General features: G+C 63.6%; 1 protein-coding gene and 1 long non-coding RNA gene across 10 annotated transcripts in view; one reads left to right on the top strand and one right to left on the bottom strand.

Moving 5' to 3' along the window:
• Nucleotides 1-16221, bottom strand: part of FGFR2 (fibroblast growth factor receptor 2) — a 73643-nt gene extending 57422 nt beyond the window's left edge. For all 9 annotated transcript variants that reach the window (XM_059661837.1, XM_059661839.1, XM_059661838.1 and 6 more), the window contains exons 1-2: nt 16091-16221; nt 10796-11043 (exon numbers count right to left, since the gene is read on the bottom strand). In XM_059661837.1, the coding sequence (XP_059517820.1) occupies nt 10796-10952 (157 nt within the window). In that variant the 5' untranslated portion in view covers nt 10953-11043; nt 16091-16221. The remainder of the gene's footprint in view (nt 1-10795; nt 11044-16090) is intronic.
• LOC132214495 (uncharacterized) overlaps nt 1-16299 on the top strand; it is a 385317-nt gene that overhangs the window by 265430 nt on the left and 103588 nt on the right. The gene's annotated exons all lie outside the window — the stretch shown is intronic.

Below are 16299 nucleotides of genomic sequence, written 5' to 3'. Positions count from 1 at the left end.
CCGAAAACCCCGGTGCCCACTCGGACCGACGCCCGTGCCCGTCTCCACGGCCTGGCCTGTCTCTCCACCTACAACACACGCAGCCAGACTGCCTCCTTCCCGCAACGCCCCTGCTCCCCGAGAGCTCCCAGGGGTCAGGGCCGGCATCAGGCCTTCTTTTGCGTAAAGGCCACCGGGACGGCCTGTGGAAACACGGCTTGCACGGTCTCTGGGTCGGGAGGAGTGGGGTGGGCCGGGGTCCGGGGTCCCACGGGTTCCCCGGTAACGCCGAGGTGGGGTCCCAGGGCCCCGCTGGGAGGCCGGCTCCAGGACCCAGACAGGCGTCTGCGATGGACCGTGTCCGCCTGGCAGGCCCCTGCCCGTCCCGAACCTCCGAGTCCTGGTGTGCAGCTCAGGCCACAGGATCGCCCGCTGCCGGCCAAGGTCACCTCAAGGACAAGCCGCAGGCTGCCGGGGAGGGCCTCTGGGAAGCACCCCTCACCTCGGCCGGGGCCCCTGTGTCCTGCGGGGCAGGCAGGCCGGCCCCTCCTTGGTTATAGGTTAATAACTGATCGGCAGGCTGTTTTTTTCCAACCTCACAGGAACCTCAATCTGCATTCCTCTGACTGTGAAACAGGGTTTTCTTTCAAGTGAGCAAATCCGTCCCGTCAGATACGCCAGTCACCGGCGTGGGGACTTCTGGCACGTGCCCAAGAGAGCCAGCGTCCAGGGCCTGTGAGAGTCGACGCCTCCCACACCTGCCCGATCCCTGCAGCCAGGACGAGGCCGGTGGCTTGCAGGAGAACCACCTGCTGTTTGCCGTCCAGCAGAGGCGGCCACGGCAACCCACAGGATTCCCTTCACAACAGGGTCCCAGCAGGACTGGGGTGACTGGTCACAGCCCCACAGCATGCTGGGAATACCCCTGAGCCCCAAACCCCAAAGAGGAGGGGGCCTCACACAGCTCACAGGCTCAGGACCGGGGTGACAGCCAGTGGGGTGCACGGCCTGCTCTCTGGAGAGGGAGCCCCAAGCCAGCAGTCGGACCCCAAACCAAAGGCACGTTTCAGGGTCACTCGCCTTCCCTCACTCGTCACCTGCGGCTCCTGGAAGCGGCTGCCGGGACCGGGACCAGCCCCCCGCCCCCCCTCCCGCCCCCAACAGGGCGTCAGCAGCCGTAAGGATGACGCTCCGCGGATCCATCTGCCCGACGCACCCCTTCAAGGTCCATCCACATCCAAATCCTCTGGCTTCTCCCCAGGCCCCTGGGACAGGCCCTCCCTCTTCAGTCAGAACTTTCTGAACAATCGAGGCTTTTTAAGGTCGCTCGGGGGACAAAGACAGTCAGAGGGGGCGGGGTCAGGAGTCAGTGCGGGAGGGCCAGGCTGCCTCCCGGCTCTCAGCTCGGCTCTCAGCTCGGCTCTCGGCTCTCGGCTCTCGGCTCTCAGCTCGAGCTCGGACTACTCGGGGCGCATTGTTCAGCAAGTTTACTTAAAGGGCTCGGCCTCTGCTCACCCAGCAGGACCCCGTCCCAGCCCTGCTCCGAGCGCAGATGTGGCCCCGCCCCCGCCCCCCACCCGCGCCCCCAGCGTCCCGGCCACTGGCAAACGCAGGGACGGCAGCTGGGGGCTGAGAAGCAGACGGTGCTGCTCATTTGAATGGGTTTGATCCCCAGCTCGGCCCTGCGAGTTCGGGCCTGGCCGGCTGAGCCCGCAGCCGTGGCCGGAGGGTCTGCAGAGGCAGCCCAGTGACCTCTCCAGAGGTGTCCCCTCCTCGGGCGGAGGGAGGGCCGGTCCCAGGCTGGGGCGGGGGGGGGGGGGCGGGGGCGGGGCACGGGGATCGCTTTCCTCTGGTGATTTGCAGAGAAAAGAAAAATTACCCCCAGGGGAATCCTCAGCCCAGGACCCAAACCGCATTAATTCAGGAAATTCCAAACTAAGATAGGCGCCACCAGGGTTAACCTTTCTCCCGCCGAAGCCGCGCATTTGCATAGAGGTAACCGCTGCAGAAACAAACAAACTTTGCCGAGTTTGCCTCTAGCTCCCAGCAAGCCCCTCCCAACCCGGCTGGGAGCCTCTGCTCCAGACCTAGAAGGGCTGCCGGCTCCCGTGGCTCCCGTGGCTCCCGTGGCTCCCGTGGTTCCCCTGGACCGGCTCTTCTGAAACCAAGACCGCACCCCTCTCCACGACAGACCTCCCTCCGAGAGCGGAGCTAAATCACCGCCCAGGTCCACCGGCTCCCTGGCCACCTCCTGCCTCCTCCCGGCCTGGCTCCGTGCTGCAGCGTGGGCCTAGGAACCAGGAGCTCAGGGCCCGGCCGGGTCGCGGGCTCCATCCCACGGGGGGCGTGCAGGAGGCAGCCGGTCCATGAATCTCTCTCACCACTGACGTTTCTGCCTCTCTCCCCTCCTCTCCCTTCCTCTCTGAAATCGATGCAAAAATAATTTTTTAAAGAGAAAGAAACTGCAGCCGCAGAGAAGGGTCAGGGAGCAGACTGAATGCCCACTCGGCCTGCCCGGGCCACCCTCCCTGCCACACCTTCCGGGGTGGGGGCTGAAGGGTGGGGAGGGGCCCGCCTCCCGGAAGGTTTGCTTTACAAATGGGGACCCCTTCTCCCCCGGGGACCCCTTCCTGGCGCCAGAGGAAGTGTGGGTGTAGCTGCCTCTGCCCTTTCGTTCTTGGAATTTTTCCCCTTTCCGTGTTTCCTGGCCTCGGCCCTGACCCTGGGAAGGCCAGGCCGGCGTGCGTCATCTCCTCGGGGGCCGGCCGCGGAGCCCCGGGTGCACGTCTGCGCAGGTGGCCGCGACCCCCCTCAAGTCGGAGGCGCTGGGGGGAAGCTCCATGTGCCGGGAGAACTACCCCAGCCCGGCCGGTGTGGCCCAGTGGTCAGAGCACCGTCCTCGGACCAAAGGGTCCCGGGTTCGATTCCGGTCAAGGTTGCAGGCTCGATCCCAAACCCGGTCAGGCTGGTGCGGGACGGAGCCAATCGATGTGTTTCTCTCACATCCATGTTTCTCTTTCTCTCAAAAAAATAAAAGAAACAAGTATCCTTGGATAAGGACGGAAAAGAAGACGACGGAAGAAAGAAAGCTGACAGTCAGTGGGGCCCAAGGGCATGGGGACGGGACGAGGAAGCCGGGGGCGGGGGGGCGAACGGCGAGTCGCTAGACCAGCGCCTTCCGGTCCCAAACGCCTGGGTCGCTACCTGGGACTCAGCAGCCCCCGCCTCCTCCTGGCACAGGGTGCGGGCCTCTAACCTGGCAGCCTCAGGCCGCTGGAGGCCGAGCCAGAGGATCGCAGAGCGGCGATGGCCGGGCGGGCGTTTCTGCTGCCTGTGACTTCTCTTCAAGCAGCTTTAGCGGTTCCCCACCTTCCTGACGCCGCGACCCGTTAACACAGCGCCTCATGTGGGGACCCCCAACCATACAATTATCTTCGTTGCTACCTCATCACTGTCAGGTTGCCACTGTGATGAATCGTCATGTAACTATCTGATCTGCAGGATGGTCTTAGGCGACCCCCGTGAAAGGGTCGTTCGACCGCCAAAGGGGCCGCGACCCACAGGTTGAGAACCGCTGCCCTGGGCGAAGTGTTGTATCGACCACACCAGTGAGTCCCCCCACCGCTCTCCTTCCTGCGTCTGTGGGTCCCCTGGAGGCTGTCACACACACTCACCAAGGCCTGAGATCCGTATGTCCCTGCCTCCTACTCAGACGGACATTCCCTGGTCGGACGAGGGGTTAGGGAAGCGAGTGTGCCCAGCGTGGCCGTCCGCCATGGACAGAATGAGCGGCTCACACGCTCCGTGTGAGACCCCATCGTGGTGCCGGCTCCCCAGAACCCAAACGGCTGGAAACCGCCTGTTCCCTGACGGGCACGGGGGTGGGGGGGCGGGGGGCGGGGGCACGGGGGGGGTCTGCCCAGGGAGGAAGGCTCCTTCCCGTGAAGGTGCGCAGGTGGAAGCGTGACGTCACATGTGCGCAGCCGATGGGATCCTGCCAGCACCACCCGCCCGGGCGGCTGAGACTTTGGGTTCCTATCAGGCCCTGAAAAGGGGGAGCAATGGGTCAGAGCGAGGGGCTGGGGGACAAAACACCCACCTGGGACACGGGGCCTCTGTGACTCAGGAGGAGGCAGCCCCGGGCCTGCTGGGCGCTGAGACGTGCCAGCAGCTTGCCCAGCTTGGCCTCGGGCTCCCCGCCCGGCCTCCCCCGAGACCCCCCAACCCATCGAGGCCGGGGCTGCACCTGGCCGGGCGCCCCGGCTTCAGCAGGAGCCAGGGGCACTTTGTGGAGACTCCACAGCAGCCGGAGGAAACATTCCCCGGGTGGGACAGGAGGTGGGCACCGCTATGCAGGCTCGGCTCCAGGCCCCTGCTCAGGGCCAAGCTGAGTCCTGCGGGCCTGTCCCCCTCGGACGGAAGGACCAGAAACCCACGTCTTCGGAAGGCCGGCTCTTACACAGCGGGCTGGGCGTTCAGCCCCGGCCGCCCTCCACGCCGTCCCCGTCAGGGAAAAGGAACCCATGAAGGCGGAAACGCGGGGGAAGGAGGTGGCCGGGTGTGCCCTGGTTAGCAACACCGAGCCTTTCGATGCCAGGAAGGCTGGCACCTGTGTGTCTCACCTGATACAGCAAAAGGGTTTTAAAAAATGCTGACCCTGAGGCTAAAGCCATCCCCAGGAGAACCCGGGCACAGTACGGACACGGACAGGCACGCACAGCCACACACACACACACACACACACACACACACACACACACACACCGGCTCAGAGGCCTCGGGGAAGGGTGGCCTACAGACCTTTCAAACAATAATTTCTGGGCCGGCCGGCGTGGCTCAGGGGCTGAGCGTCGACCTATGAACCAGGAGATCACGGTTCGATTCCCGCCAGGGCACATGCCTGGGTTTCGGGCTCGATCCCCAGTGGGGGGCGTGCAGGAGGAAGCCAATCCATGATTCCCTCTCATCACTAATGTTCCTCTCTCTCTCTCTCTCTCTCTCTCTCTCTCTCTCTCTCTCTCTCTAATCAATATATAATAATAATAATTTCTGAGTTGCCTACCAGGACAAGTGACCCTGCTAAGAATCCACCCAGCACGGTGGGAAGCAGCACCCCAGCTGTGTTTCCCACTTAGACAAGCACACGGGCACCCCAAAACCGGGTTCCCACATTGTTCTTTTAAAGCGGAAGTGTGCCACGAAGCCACGCTCCGAGGAGAGAGGGCCCTGGATGCCTGAGCACCCACACGGGCTGCAGACGGGAGGGCGCTGGAGACGTTTCACGGAGAATGTGAAAATTAAACAAAACTGCTCCTGTTTAAACACCGCCCCGGCTATTTCACAACCGTGTCATTATCCACGAGGTCCGATGCCGGAAACATCTCCGTGGGCTTGCTCTGGGTACTTGAATTCTCACCCTCAACTGGGTCGGGCGTGCTCGGACGCCCTCTGTTGTGGCCTCGTGGGGGGCGGGGGCGGGGCAGGGCGTCGATGCTCGATCTGGTTAAAAATAAATGGGCGAAGCGCACACCCAGCTGAATCTGGGTCAGAGGGAGCCGGAATCGAAAGTATACAAATACCGGTTTCTCCGGGCTTGCCAAGGTTTTGCTCTAGAAGTCACATTAAACACAGCTCTTTGTCTGCGAGTTGTGAAATACTTTATATACTAACAAAGAATGTGTGCCTCATTGTGTGTTTAACTGCACAAGCCTGCATTGGGCTTAATTGACCAAGAATAAGTCCTTGTTCCCGAGCTGGCGATCGGGTTACAGTCAGCTCTTAAATATTAACACTCGGACCGGGGAGCAGAGATGCAGATAATGCAGAACAGAAGATTGTGTTAAATCAGTCCCTCCTGGTATGCGGATCTATCCTTTTTTTCCTTCTCTTTTAACTTCCAATTAAATGCGTATGGCTGACACGACGGCATTTTCGATAGTCGGACGAAGGACGCCAGCCGTACGGGAAGAGTCTGGCTGAGGGCAGGGGGGGGGCCTGGATCCCTCACCAACCCCCCTGCTGAGCTGGGGACCAGCTCCCGTGGGTCCAGAACAGCATCAACTCTTAGACGGTTGTCCAAACACTGGTTAAAAACAACAACCCCCCCCCCCACACACACACACACACACACGCACGCACGCACGCACGACTATCTTCCTGGTCGCTGCTCTCCAGAATCACACTTTGCGGAGGGTGGGAAAGTAATTAAAGGTCTGGGGTTGGGAAAGCCCTTTTATTTTCGCTCCTACTGGGCTGGTGTAAACAACGATGGCATTAATGTCAACAGTGACTTAATTAACCCGGAGGAGAGCTTGAAAGTAAGAGTGGCCTCCCCCCGCCCCTTGACTGTCCTTTAAATAATGAGAATATTAATCCAGGGAACAGCCCTTGGCAGGACCCTCCCCCAGAGCTGAGCGCAGCCCCTCCAGCTGGTCCCCGACAGCGAAGACCGATGGACAGCCTGCATTTTTAATCCGGAATATTAACCATTACAATCTCCCGGTGACTGCTTCTCAGTCGGCGGAGTAGACCCAGCCCTGCTGTGACCACGGAGACGACGGCAGAGGCAGAGGCCGCGATGGCAGGGATGCGGCCGGGGAGCCGAGAGAGGCAGACGACCACCCTCTCGGGTTAGGGCTCAGGCTCCTTCCCGGAACTTCGTCACATTTGTCCCTGGACAGTTCCCTCTGGTCGAGCCCAAGAGCGTTATCTACACTGAGCTTCCAACTATCAAACCACAGCGTCGCCGAGATAAGGCCCTTGTGCAATAGAAGGTCAAGGTTGAAGTTACTGTAGCCACAGCCACAGCTGCAGTACCAAGGGGGCCAGGCGGGCAGCGATGGACACGCGGACGGGTCCGTGTCCACACACACACTCACACACACATACACACACTCACACACATGCATACACATGCACGCACACACATACACACACACATACACTCACACACTCACACACACTCACACACTCTCACACACATACACACGCTCTCACACACATACACACTCACACACACACTCACACACATGCATACACACGCACGCACACACATACATACACATACACACATACACATACACACACATGCATACGCACGCATACACACACTCACACATACACACACTCACACATACACACATGCATACACATGCACGCACACACATACACACACACATACACTCACACTCACACACACACTCACACACACACACACTCTCACACTCACACACACACTCACACACACTCACACACATGCATACACACACGCGTGCACACATACACACACACACACGCATACACACACTCACACACATACACATACACACACATGCATACACATGCATACACATGCACGCACACACATACACACACATACACACACTCACACACACACTCACACACACTCTCTCACACACACATGCATACACACACGCACACACTCACACACATTCACACACGCACACATGCACACATACACACACACATACACACACTCACACACACACTCTCACACACATACACACACATGCATACACACACGCACACTCACACACACACATACACATTCATACACACACTCACACGCACACACATACACACTCATACACACACACTCTCATGCATACACACACACACTCACACACTCACACACGGACTTAGCGTGATGCGGCCTCCACGGGAGCTGCCTCAGGCAGTTGGGCTCTCCGTTGTCAAAAGCTCTTTTCTCGTCTATCAGCAGATTTCCTTCCGAATAACCTCTGACACCAAAGCAAAACCCGTTCCAGGGAAGAACCCATCTCGGGGCTCCATCGGCTGCCATGATCCCGTGATCGCGCTAACAGGCCAGCCCAGCGGACGCCACAGAAGCAAACACAGCTCCTGGAGAGGGGAGGGCTCTCCTCCAGGGTCTGCGATCATCGTCCGCGGCCACAGGACCCGCAGGCGCCCCGCCTGGCTCCCTGGGAGGTGACGGGGGGGGGGGGGGGGGGGGGGATGCCAGGCCCCGTGCTAACTGCTCTTTAGGCTCCAACAGCCTTTTTCTTCCCATCGATGTTTTTAGAGGGAAAGGGAGGGAGGGAGGGGTGAAGAAAGGGAGGGGGAGGGGGGAGAGAGAGAGAGAGAGAGGGAGAGAGAGAGAGAGAGAGAGAGAGAGAGAGAGAGGGAGAGAGAGAGAGAGAATGGTTGCCTCCTACAAGCACACCAACCAGGGCTGGGGATTGAACCTGCAACCCAAGCACTCGGCCTTGACCGGGAATCGAACCCACAGCCCCTTGGTGTTCGGGCCGACGCTCTAACCGCTGAGCCACCAACCAGGGCCCCGGCACCTTTCCAAGCAGGTAATCCGAAGGCTTCTGAGGAGGCTGACCTCATCTGACCTTCACGCCGGCCCTAAAGGTCATCCGACCAAACCCTCAGGCACAGAAAGACAAGCTGAGACCCAGGGTCCGGAGCCGTTTCCTCCTCCCACGAAACCTTCTCCTTCCTTGAACCTCCCAGAGCCCTGGACACAAACCTCGCAGAAACACGAGCCCAGAAAGATGCACAGAGGACACGGGCGACACAGGACCCACAGGTTAGGGTGATCGTGGGCCTCCCCGCCCCACGCCCCCCATTCCAGGTGGGGGAGGCCGGCTCTCCACACCACCGGCTGGATCCAAGCTGTCGCACCAGGAGCCGCAGGGGTCCTCCCCTCCCGCCTCCCCCCTCCAGCGAGTGCGCGCACACACACGCTAAACTTTCCTCAGTAATTAAATGCGATACGGGGAGTCCGCCAGGACCGCTTTAGGTTTTATGTTGGAACAAACTCCCCATCACGCTGCCCTGAGAGTCCAAATGGAAAAGGACAGCCTTTCCCTCACTGGGGCCACGCTGGGCTCCCGCGGTCGGAGTCCCAGCCCAGCGGCCTCCGTGTGCGCCCAGCCCCGCACTCCAGGGAACTCCGGCAATTAGGGAAACATCCATTTTAATTATTAGCAAAACTAAAGGAGTCCAGGCCTGGCCTTCAGAAACCAGCAGCCTTTCGAGCCCTTTCGAAACATCAGCGCGGCCCTGGCCGGACAGCTCAGCCGGTGAGAGCATCGACCCCGCGCAGCAGGGTTCCGGGTTCAGTCCCCAGTCTGGGCACAGCCAAGAAGCAACCAGTGAAGGCATGAGCAAATGGAACAACAAATGGATGGCCCCCCCTCCCCCCAAGTCAATTTTAATTTATTTATTTTTCAAATATATTTTTATTGATTTTGGAGAGGAAGGGAAAGGGAGAGAGAAACATCAATGATGAGAGAGAATCACCAATCGGCTGCCTCCTGCACGCCCCACACTGGGGATCGAGCCCGTAACCCAGGCCTGTGCCCTGACCGGGAATCGAACCCTGACCTCCTGGTTCATAGGTCGATGCTCTACCACTGAGCCACACCGGCCGGGCTCTAAATCGATTTTTTTTAAACACATCACCACTGCAAATTGCATTCATGCTGGTGTCGCACGGAGGCCGTCCCATGGGTGTCGTAGCTACAACCTGGGACACCAACTCTTACCAGATTCCCTTCCCCAAGGCCTGGAGGCCACAGGGAGGTCACCACACCTGCTCACTACAGTCTCCCTGCCTCCCTGCCTCCGTGTCAGGAAAGGGCGCTTCTCACTGGGGGTTCCCTGATGACCTCCGGGTTAGAAAGAGGTCTGCCCATCTCTTCACAACCCACGCGGGGGGCCTGGGGTGGGGAGGGCCTCGCTCAGCGCTCCCACCTGGGACAGGACCGCGCCCCTCCTCCCGCCCTGTCCTGGACAGGCTGCCGGTCCTGGTCCAGCCTCGCGCTCAGGGGGCGCTCCCAGAGCCCTGAGCTGACCCCGGGCCACTGGGGACCGCGGCTCGGACGGAGCAGGCGGCAGGCGGGCTCCCGCAAGCAGGCTCATTAGGCGGCGATGAGAGCCGGGACCTGCCGCCTTGTTCTCCAGTTACCGCCCGAGAAATAGCTGGGCGCCGGTATTCCCTGCCGACGACAGATCTCCACGCTGCACCGAGCAGAGGGCCCGCTGAGCAACCCGCCTCCACCTGCGCTCTCGCGGGCCTTTCCGGTCCGTGTCCAGCCCACGCGGCCACCACAGGCCCTGCGGACCCGGAGGCCTCCCGGGCGAGGCGCCAGGTAGCCCTGCTCTCCAAGGCACCTACAGCGGGCGGGCGCTCGGCGCCACGAAACACGGCGGCTCAGAGACACCGAACAAACCCAGCGCGGCCAGCCTCTGTGGGCTGGGCTCCCGGAGCCCGTTTCTGTTCTGAGACAATGAAAATAAAACGTCAGCATTTCCGATGTTGGCAGCGTCCCTGAGCGGCTACGAGCGCAATTCTGTTCATTGTGAGCGAGACTCTCCCTGGGATGGGAATGCCGCTGCCGGGAGCTGGGGGGGGGGAGGGGATCGCAGGCCCCCACCCGGCTCTCCCCGGCGCTGGGCTCTCCCCGGCGCTGGGTGAAAGTGAGCGCCGGCCGCCCCCCCACCCTGAAGCACAGAGAACCCCCACACACACCCCACCCCAGAAACCAGCAAACCGCACCTCTGCGCCTGCAGCCGGGGCCCAGAGCCTGCGCTCCTAACCTCTGACCCCGGGGTCAGGAGGCCGGCTCCCGGGCCCTGAGACTCCTGTCCAACCTCTTCTTTCACCGCATAACCCGGGACACCAACTTCACAGAAGCTACGAACCCAGAGGACGTTTGCAAACTAGGACCCACGAGCGCAGCAGGTTCGAAACCGGCCGCGGCCCGAGCGCCACTTCCCCGGACAAACCCCCCACCGACCGGGCGCCCGCGATGAAAACACTCACCTTCCGGCTCCAGCGTGGTGTCCTGCACTAAACTGGAGGGCCGGGCCAGCGCCAGGGTTGCCATGGTGACCGCCAGCAGGCAGCCGACGCAGGCCCAGCTGACCAGGGCGGCGGTGCCCCGTCCTCTGCCGCATCCCCGCGTGGACGGCGCTCCCATCTGCTCACCGGCCCTGCGCGCATGGGCTGCCGGCGCCTCGGCCCGCGGCTCGGGAGACGCCGCGAGGGTCCCGCCGCGCGGGCTGCAGCTGCTGGAGGAGAGAGAGGCGGGTCAGTGCGTGTCCCTGCGCCGGTTCTGGGGCCGGGTGGGCTCATGCTCACACCCAGTCGCCTCTCCACTGTGCTCAGTGTTTTCCCAGCGTCTGCACACGCCTTCCCTCCGTGCCTGGGGTCCCAGGCGCCCCCCCCCCAGGCAGGTGCACAGCCCTCCTGGGGTCCCAGCCCCCCCCCAGGCAGGTGCACAGCCCCTCCTGGGGTCCCAGGCGCCCCCCCCCAGGCAGGTGCACAGCCCTCCTGGGGTCCCAGCCCCCCCCCAGGCAGGTCCTCAGCCCCTCCTGGGGTCCCAGCCCCCCCCAGGCAGGTCCTCAGCCCCTCCTGGGGTCCCAGGCCCCCCCCAGGCAGGTCCTCAGCCCCTCCTGGGGTCCCAGGCCCCCCCCCAGGCAGGTCCTCAGCCCCTCCTGGGGTCCCAGCCCCCCCCAGGCAGGTCCTCAGCCCCTCCTGGGGTCCCAGCCCCCCCCAGGCAGGTCCTCAGCCCCTCCTGGGGTCCCAGCCCCCCCCAGGCAGGTCCTCAGCCCCTCCTGGGGTCCCAGCCCCCCCCAGGCAGGTCCTCAGCCCCTCCTGGGGTCCCAGGCCCCCCCAGGCAGGTCCTCAGCCCCTCCTGGGGTCCCAGGCCCCCCCCAGGCAGGTCCTCAGCCCCTCCTGGGATCCCAGGCATCCCCCCCCCAGGCAGGTCCTCAGCCCCTCCTGGGGTCCCAGGCACCCCCCCCACAGGCAGGTGCACAGCCCCTCCTGGGGTCCCAGCCCCCCCCAGGCAGGTCCTCAGCCCCTGGGGTCCCAGGCGTCCCCCCCAGGCAGGTCCTCAGCCCCTCCTGGGGTCCCAGGCCCCCCCAGGCAGGTCCTCAGCCCCTGGGGTCCCAGGCGTCCCCCCCAGGCAGGTCCTCAGCCCCTCCTGGGGTCCCAGCCCCCCCCAGGCAGGTCCTCAGCCCCTGGGGTCCCAGGCACCCCCCCCACAGGCAGGTCCTCAGCCCCTCCTGGGGTCCCAGCCCCCCCCAGGCAGGTCCTCAGCCCCTGGGGTCCCAGGCGTCCCCCCCAGGCAGGTCCTCAGCCCCTCCTGGGGTCCCAGGCGTCCCCCCCAGGCAGGTCCTCAGCCCCTCCTGGGGTCCCAGGCGCCCCCCCCAGGCAGGTCCTCAGCCCCTCCTGGGGTCCCAGCCCCCCCCAGGCAGGTCCTCAGCCCCTGGGGGGGCTGGCCTTGGGAAAGGCGTACTTGAGGAGACAGAGCCACCGTGTACCCAGGACGCAGACCGTGCGCTGCTTCTGTGCGGCCAAGAGTCCCCCCTCCCGTCCAGCATCGCCTCCCCACAGGGAAGGGAAGCAGGAGCCACGTGACCCCCGCCTCAAGGGCAACTGGGAAAGCGGGGAGGGGGGGGCTCAGGTCGGCATAACCGCCCCTAAGTTCTCCCGGGCCCAGCAGGTCAGAAAGCTGAATCCTGCCCGACCGTGTGGCTCAGGGACCAAGCATCGACCTAGGAACCAGGAGGTCAGGGTCTGAGTCCCGGTCGGGGCACAGGCCGGGTTGTGAGCTCGATCCCCAGTGGGGGGCGTGCAGGAGGCAGCCGACCCGTGGTTCTCTCCCATGATTGATGTTTCTGTCGCTCTCTCCCTTCCTCTCTGACATCAATAAAGACATATTTAAGGGGAAAAACAAAGAAAGCTGAACCATGGAGGGGGAGGCGGCCGTAGGGACTTATTTCTCGGGAGCTGGCGCCGAGGGGGGCGCTCAACACAGGAAGAATCCCAGGAAGCGCCCCAAATTCCCGCCCATGTACACGCGTCAGGATTCATGTTCCAGTGCAGAAGCGGCCGCAGCCTGTCGCCAAGCAGCCACTCACGGAGCGGGAGCCGCAACGCAATGTACTCAGAGCGGCCGATCTGAAAAGCAGCTCAGCCGGAACCCGTGTCCCCCCCACCTCCACCCCCCCCACACACACACACACCCCGCGACCGCGCAGCCGGGCCCAGCCAATGCCGTCGCTGCCCCCAGCAGGTGAAACCGGGCCTGTGCCAACGGGACGCCCAGCCCAGGGGTGACTGATGATGACGATGTGTGAGTGGTTTCACGGTCGAGGCCGGGCCTGGAGCCTGCAGGAGGCTGACCTGCTGGCTGCCATTTCAGAGCAGAATGGGTCCCGGGGGCGCTCAGCGTCCTGTTCGGACCCCCTCTGGTCCGAAGGCGAAGGGAATTTTCCAAGCTTCACAGGCCTGCAGAACTGCACACACTGGCCCAGCCTCCTCCAGTGCAGAGCCCGCATGCACAGACTTTGCGAATCTGGTTACAGCAATCAGGCTCTGTGAACGCTGTGAATGAACCACATTTCATGGGACTGGGGGTCGGGGGAGTGCCTACAGGTTTCATATAAAAATCCCTTAAACCCATGCGTGTTGCATGCCCACTTGATGGTTCAAATTATGACGGGATTTCCACGCGGCCGGGGCCTCCCCAAAGCTTCCGCAGGGAAGCGGCTCCTTGTAGCCGGGACTGGAGGTCAAAACGGGTGAGAAAAAAGGAGGTGCTCCCATTCCCAGGGGGAAAAGCCTGCTCCGGACAGCAGACCTGAAATGGTGTGATTCCCAGCAAAAGCGTGTGTGTGCGTGTGTGAGTGTGTGTGCATGTGTGTGAGCGCATGTGCGTGTGTGTGTGAGTGTGTGTGTGTGTGAGTGTGTGCACACACTCTGTGTTTACAGATAGCTTGCAGGATCTTCCCCCAACCTTTTCTTTCCTCTTAACGTTAAAAGCCTCCAGAGATAATTCCGTATCTATTTCCACACACATGTGGGAGGTAAGGAACACAAACATTCTCACTGATTTGCTCAGCAGAACGCATGGGAATGTGCTGCCTCGGACAACTTTGCCAACAGCCTTCAATCCCGGCAGATCTCAGCCCCAGCGGCTTCCCACCGCCTCACCTGCCCCTCCCCGCCCAGAGGGCCCTCCTGACTCTGAGCAAAGGAAGGTGGACAGTGACCACGGCTCAGTCCAGGCCACTCATTCATCCCGTCCAGACTGAACCCGAAACACGACTTCTAGCCCCATTTCCAGGTCCACGCCACGGCAGCCCCCCCAACCCCCTGGAGGCGGAGGACGAGGTGGCAGGTCTGCTCAGCTCCTCGCCGGAGGGGACGGAGGGGACGCAGGGGACGGAGGGGACGCAGGGGACGGAGGGGACGCAGGGACGGGGCCTCCTAGGCAGGACCATTAGGGCCCGTCGGTGTTGGGAACACAGGCCCAGCAGGCCGCGGCTGCCACAATCCCGGCTTCCTGCCTTCAATACCATAATCCTTCCTGGAGTCTGAGGCCTCAGTGAAAGCCCGTGTTTATTTTCCCCCTTGAAAGGGAACTCTCTTCTCAGGGGGCAGGAGTTGTCACCCCCGTGATGGATGGCTCCTGGCGACCACCCGCTCCCTGGTCCATTCCCACCTCGGCACAAGCCTGCCCCCCCCCCCAAGCAGGCCAAGGGGCCATGGGAGAGCCTGGCTGGGGGGTGGGCCCTACGGGTCTATACTGGGCCCCTCCAGGAACCAGAACATCCCCACACGCCCCTGAGCTCCAAGAAGGCAAGCCAACCCGGCCCCCCTCATCAGCTCCCACCCCGGTAGCTGTCTGTCTGTCCGGCGCCCTCGCGGGGAGCCCTCCTGCGCTTTGTTCTTGGGTTTCGTATCAGGAACGTGAACAGTGCCCTGGGGGGAGGGGGTGCCCAGGTCCCCGGGGGCAGCTCTGTCTCCAGGCCCAAGCCTGGCTGGCACTGCCCTTCTCCCAGGGCTGAGCCGAGAGGTCGCTATCAAGGGGTCAGATGGGATGGGGCAACGGGATGATGCCTCAAAAAGCACCGAAACCTCAAAAAATACAAAACGCGGGCTGACCGGGGCGCACAACCCGCTCCCTGCCGCCTGTGAGCAGATGCGGGCCTGGGGCTCCGGGGCCACGGCCAGCACCAGCCCGGTTCCGAGGCAGCATTTCTTCCATTTGTTTGCCTGGAATACCCCGTTCCCCTCCTCCCGCGCTGGAGACGCGCAGAAATCTGCATTTTAATTGGCATTCCAGGGAAAGCGAGAGCGGCCTGATGGCGGCTCTATTCAAACTAACCGGGCTTTTCAGATGAAAATGAGTCCCGGCCCGAGGACCATTTGCAGGGATTTGGGGTCCGGGGGACAATGGGGCTTCAAACGTGGGTAGCGACTCGCCCCGAGCACAGCAGAGGTGCCCCGAGTGGGACGGCAGGTCCGCCGTGAAGGGCAGGGTTCCTGGGACCCGGGGCGAGAGGAAGGCGGGCGCCGGGGAAGAGCCTGCGAGGAGCGGGCGGAGGGAGCCGTGGCCCCGGGCCGGGCCCCGCGCTGGGAGGTCGGTGCCGGCGGATTCCCCGAGCCGCCGCCGCGGGAGGAACGAGCGCGCAAGTGGGAACTCGCCTGCGCTTTCGACATCGCCGCGCGCAGCGGCCGGGACGCCAACAGCCGGTGCAGGTCGCCCCCTAGCCCCGGGGGCGCGGCGGCGGAGGGACGCCGGGCACCGATCGCAGACCCGAAGCAGCCCCGTCCCCCAAGGGGCCGCCTCCCCCGCGCAGCGCCAAACCCCCGGCGACGCCGCCCGCCCCGCTCCAGCGGCTCCTTCCCGGGGACGGGCCCCCGCCGGGGTCTGGAGGGCACAGGGCAGGCGTCCCCCGGAGCTTGGAACGAGGGACCCCGAAGATGCCCTTCTGAGCGCAGACCTGCGGGCTGTGCCACCAGCCGGGCAGCCCCGCCTCGCCGCCGGCTCTGGGGTCGGAGGGTCGCGCCCGGCCGGGGGACCGCGCCCGCGGGGGTGTGACGGGGACGGGGCGGCAGCGCGGGCACCGATGTCCGCATCTGGCTGGAGGGGTGGCGGCCGCGCTTCCCCAACCCCAGCGGTCAGCACGCACCCCGCTCCCCGTCCCCGAGGAGCGAGGGACCGGAGCAGCCTCGGCGCCCCGCTCCCCCGGCTCCGCCCGGGCTCCCGCGCGCCCCGCTCCCCGCTGGCGAGGCTCCCGAGGCGCCCGGCGCGGCGATTACCTTGAATGGCAAAGCTCCGCGGCGATCGGCTCGGTCCCCGCGCCCGGCTGGGTCGGGATGGAGGCGGAGGCGGAGGCGGAGGCGGAGACGGGTCGCGGGAAACTCCAACGGGGAACGAGAGGTCCCGGGGTCCCGGCCGGCGCCGAGGCTCCAAGCCTCACGCGCGCCGCGGGCTGCGGGGGGGCGCGGGCATGACGCCGCGGGCTGCG

The sequence above is a fragment of the Myotis daubentonii genome, chromosome 13, assembly GCF_963259705.1.
Source record: "Myotis daubentonii chromosome 13, mMyoDau2.1, whole genome shotgun sequence".
In the NCBI taxonomy this organism is placed as follows: domain Eukaryota; kingdom Metazoa; phylum Chordata; class Mammalia; order Chiroptera; family Vespertilionidae; genus Myotis; species Myotis daubentonii.
Note: the sequence above shows the minus strand (reverse complement) of the source record. Positions and strands in the feature narration are given on the sequence as shown.